Source organism: Porites lutea, chromosome 3, assembly GCF_958299795.1.
Source record: "Porites lutea chromosome 3, jaPorLute2.1, whole genome shotgun sequence".
NCBI classification, from domain to species: Eukaryota; Metazoa; Cnidaria; class Anthozoa; order Scleractinia; family Poritidae; genus Porites; species Porites lutea.
Genome location: NC_133203.1, coordinates 43,823,985 through 43,828,984, shown reverse-complemented (window position 1 = coordinate 43,828,984; position 5,000 = coordinate 43,823,985). Strand labels below are relative to the sequence as shown.

The following is a 5,000-nucleotide window of genomic DNA, read 5'->3' as shown; positions in this document are numbered from 1 at the left end:
TTAACTTCAACATTTCAACATTATTTTCAGAATAATTTTTGTTAGCATTCTAAGTAGTGTAGGTAAATGTATTTGGACAAAGTTCTCATGTTCAGGGTCAGGGTCAGGGTCAGGGTCAGGGTCAGGATGACCGGGCCCTCCCTGTAATCTGAAGGTCTGGATCTGCCACCATACATGTAGAATCGTAAATTCCAGACTTTGTGAGACTGCAAGACCCTGGTTTCAAAATTGCAGACTCCAAGATGAAAAATCACCCAAAAATGAGACTTTGAGACCTAAACACTTCCAAGATTTTGAGACTGGGCAAAAATTTTCTGAGACCCACATATTTCAAGGAACCAATATTCTATACCCCTTATATTAATGTTTTAAACAGTTTCGCATTTTGTTTTCTAGAAGGTAGCCAGAAAATGGCTTCACTACAGTTTACAGTATTCAAACAGGAGTCAATAATCCAGGGCTCAATAGTTAAATAAATCTATTGTCCATTGCACTGCAGAGGGTCTCATGTGCCTCAAAAAAACAGGGCCAATGTCCTTACCCTCGATGGGTGGCTAAATCAAATGCAACACTAAGACCTTGTTGACCGGCTTTGATGTTGTCGCGATAAAACTTGTTGCTTTCTTCGACAGTACTGAATCCTGCATACTGTTAAAAATAATGTGCAAATCCATTAATTGCGTTCATGTCAGCACACACTGGTAACTTCATTGTGAACTAACTACAATGTAATTCACATTGTTCTATAAAAGATGAAATTATTACTACATGACCATATACATATCATTCTAAATTTGATTTGTTTCTTAACATCATAAACAAAAGGAAATTTAGAAGAATTTGCACGGAGTCATCAGACCATAACTGGGCAAATATCTCACAGACAATTTGCCTTGAAACGCTAGTTTTTGGTAGGTAGGCCTTTTGGCTGTTTTTCATTTAGAATATCCCAGAAAATCCCATAATTTCACAAATTTAATTTGTACGATTTCATCACTTAAGAACCCCATTACAGACAGTATTCTATTGGGGAAGGGAAGTCAGTTTTGGTTCTTATTAAACAGAGTAGGACGTTTGAGAAAATGGGATTCTACAGTTGTAGTTGCACGTAATAAAAATTAAATTACGGGAATCAAAAAGAATCCCTCAAGTGTACCATACAATACAGCTGTAAGTATCATGACTATACATACAATGGAAGGTCTCCGTAAGTGGCCAGCTCCAGAAATGGACACCTTTTTCATGTCCCAAGGGTGTCCGCTCACTAGATCTTCCACTGTAATACATGGGGCAACCTCTGTCCCGAAGCAAAGGTCTCACATGAACAAAGCTGGTGCTGAGTTAGCAGGATTGCTTTTTCTTCTGCTTTGTGAGTTCTGCACCATGGTTTTCATGGAAGGCTGTAATTGATAAATTAACACACCTGCCTAATGGTCCAGGGTCTGTTGGTATACATAGTTGGGTAGGGACCCCGTGTAAAGGGAAACTTTCCAGGAATCTCTTCTTCTTCATGCTGAGTGTCAGTTCTGGTGTAAACAGGCTTGATGTCAATGCCCTGAAATATAGTTTAACAGAGAATAATAATACATAAATGTGATAACAACAAACATCAATTATGTGGTATAAAAAAGCCACAAATACCTAAAAGTCAATAATTTTTTTTCTTAATGATCATTTTTAACTCGTGGATTACATGTAGCATAGGAACGAGTTACACTGTGGGCATTGCGATATGCAAATGTGTCACTCAGGTGTAGTCACTTTCGTAATCGGTCGGCTCCGCATGAAAGCACCAGATATCAAAACGACAATAGTCGTAGATTGATCCCGTGATAATTAAAGTGCTGAGCGTGCATTGTGCCCAGAGCTTTCAATGTTATGATTTTGCAGCTTTCTTAGGACAATAGGTTGTCTTCATGTTGACTTCAAGTGTTTAAAATTAGCACTAAGACTTACTTGGAGACAGAATTTCATGAACTCTTGAAGCTTTTTTACTCATCCAGGCACTTAACACGACGAAGAGATGAGCAATGTTTATTGCTCTTTGACACCCCAAGCTCACAAGGAGTATATCATGCTGGTAAATAACTACAAGCTTGGCCTCAAAATGAGAAATCTCACGCTAATGTTTTAAGCATTGATGAGAATGACTTTAATTGTCAAACTACAATGAGCAATACTGTTAAACAAGCACTTCTTGACCAGGAAACAAGTATTGTTATTACGTCAAGCATCAGCTGCACAATTGAAGAGTTCATGTCGTGAAACCACAGAACATATGTGGTCAACCTGCACGAAGAAAACATTGCAAGGAAGGGTAGACGTACTAGGACGAAAAACGTTGAAAAAGCATCAGAACATTCTAACAAAGTAAGTCAAAGTTTCCTTGTAAATTTGGAGGTGCCCTCTGTGGCAGAGAACCGGCGAGATGACAAATATGCTCTAAGAATATTAAACTTATGAAATTGTTCCAAAAAGAATAAGAGAAGTAGAACTGCATTAAGCTTTATAATCTGTCCTGATTATGTATACAGAACATTACATTCGTCTGAAATGAAAAACTGTCGGCTAGATTGTGTAGAGGTAGAACTGTAGGAAAAAATACTGAACAATAAATAATAAATAAATAAACAATGCCTTTATTTAACGAGGGTAACACTAAATAGCCCAAGGCTAATAAACTTGTGGCCCTCAAAACACAATCTTTCAATATAATACCAAAACTAATAAAAAACACTAAAAAACTATTTACAATGTCTAGGTATAAATAGATTACAGAATAGATGTTAAAAAAAGAGACTACTATTTACAATTAAAAATATATATTAAAATACAACCTAGATATTAAAATGATGCAATAGTCGCTGATACTTAAAAACTCTGCTAATCATGTTGTTCTTAAAACAAGGTAGTGAGTCTGCCTTGCATATATCTAACAGGACACTGTTCCATAGTTTCGCCGCAGATACTGAAAAAGTTCGTCCGCCCCCTTGTTCATCTTATTGTTGTGTGACTGTTGTATGACTAGGTGTACTGCTGTGGCAGATGAGACACATGAAATGGAAATGGCAGATGTGATTCAGTATTTCCATGATAGAATTAAGTGTGGCTCTAAATATATTATGTACTAGCTGTGATCAGTTGTGGTATTGATCATCGGTTACAAAATGTGATGCTAACAAAAAACACTAAGTGCACAAAAAATCTATTTGATGTAAGCATGCGTAACTGGTAAAACTAACATAGACAATACCAAATGGGTTTACTTAACATATACTCTGAGAGATGCAAGAAAGACTTTGCTACGATTTGTAATGTATCTGAAAAAGCTAGTATTGACTCACTTCAAGTATATAACATGCAAAAATTGTCAATGAGAGGAAACACAGGAAAAAATAACGGATTCCCATTTTTGGATATTTTAGGGTATTTAAAGAATACCCATAAAAATCCCAAATTTGGCAAAAAGAGACAAGTCCCAACCAGGGAATTCCCAATCGAGTTCCCTGATTGGGACTTGTCTCACTCTTCCAAATTTGGGATTTTTGTGGGTATTCTTTAAATACCCTAAAATATCCAAAAATGGGAATCCATTACTTTTTCCAGTGAAATGAAATATAGTGAAGATATAACATTTGAGGGATTTCTGGAAAAACTGGGATTAAAATGACTAGACAGGGAACTGGGGATAAGCCACTGTCTTGAGGTAGGAGACTCAATACCACAGTGAGTAAACAATAGTGCTCTCCAGGGAGGCACTACCCTCATATAGGCACCTACAATCACATATGTTCCCTGGAATAGCCTGACAAGTCCAAGCTCCTCCCCAAATGTTTTTATCATAAAACGTGTCTAACATAAACCAGCACACTAAGCCCTAGCTGTGTGAGAGAGATTTTGCATTGTATGACCCATGCTTTGACAGACTAATACTGGTAGACTAATTGCAAGTTGATTCTCAGCTTCCATTTCTAAAATACTTAATCCACGAGTTAGCCAGAGGCACGCTTTGATTCTTATTCCTGTGGCTTTGATGTTTGATTATATGCTAAAGTATGAGTTACATCTACTGGGAGACAACTAAGTGCCGCAAATAACAAAAATGGCATCAGACCAGGTGGAATGGAGCAAAACTGTGAACACCTGTTCTGCAGTTGAAAGATGCTGATCTGATGATTATGATGATGATGATGATGATCATGAAGCAGGGTTTTCAATAAGAGCCGCTGGCGGGCAAAATTTGCTGGCTATTTCATGTTAACTTACCGCCTACTTTCCTTTGGAAATTATCCTAGTTTTAATAAAGTATTCATGTGCTGTCACTGAAGAAAAAAGCCAAAATTTAATGATGTCAGTGATCTGTTCAAATACTCAAATTTTTGCTCGGGACAGAATACTGGAAATGCATTCTAGGAGGCCCAGATTTCAAAATTTTTCCAGAAACTTGTGACTTTACCACGAGCTTTTTCCTTTTCCACTTACTCCAAAGCTTTTGCCACCTTCTTAAAATCTTATTGAAAACCCTGTGAAGATGATCAGGACAATAAAGGTGATGAGGAGGATAAGGATGATGTTGATGATGATGGTGATGATAATGACAATAAATTATGATGGCATGTACGCTCATACATACACATAGTTTGACAAATAAAAAGTTAAATAAATCCCCAAGGTGGTTTATAGGGGGATTTAAATACAAATTGTTAGTAATCATGGTTTCATTACCTCTGGTGTGTGCCATGTCAGTTTCTTCGCAGGATCAGCACCTTTCAGTTGTTTCTTGGCCAGTTCATTCCATTCTGGATGCAGTGGTTCTCGATGCAGAAAGCGCTGTGCTGCTACCTTTGACATTAAATGACCAACTTTATTAATCAATAATGGTTTAGGACTGGGTGGAGTCCAGCTTTGTCTGTAATCTGGCATTTGAGTTATAATCAAAATTGGACAGCCAGGATGTTAGATCAAAAACAGCATTAAATTTGGAAGCAAAATTGACTGCA

At 37.2% G+C, this 5,000-nt stretch overlaps 1 protein-coding gene across 1 annotated transcript in view; it reads right to left on the bottom strand.

Annotated features, from left to right (window-relative positions):
• The window catches only part of LOC140931200 (methylmalonyl-CoA mutase, mitochondrial-like), a 19,404-nt gene that overhangs the window by 13,646 nt on the left and 758 nt on the right, over positions 1-5,000 (bottom strand). The window contains exons 2-4 of the mRNA XM_073380961.1: positions 4,726-4,842; positions 1,424-1,555; positions 542-648 (exon numbers count right to left, since the gene is read on the bottom strand). Of these exons, the coding sequence (XP_073237062.1) occupies positions 542-648; positions 1,424-1,555; positions 4,726-4,842 (356 nt within the window). The remainder of the gene's footprint in view (positions 1-541; positions 649-1,423; positions 1,556-4,725; positions 4,843-5,000) is intronic.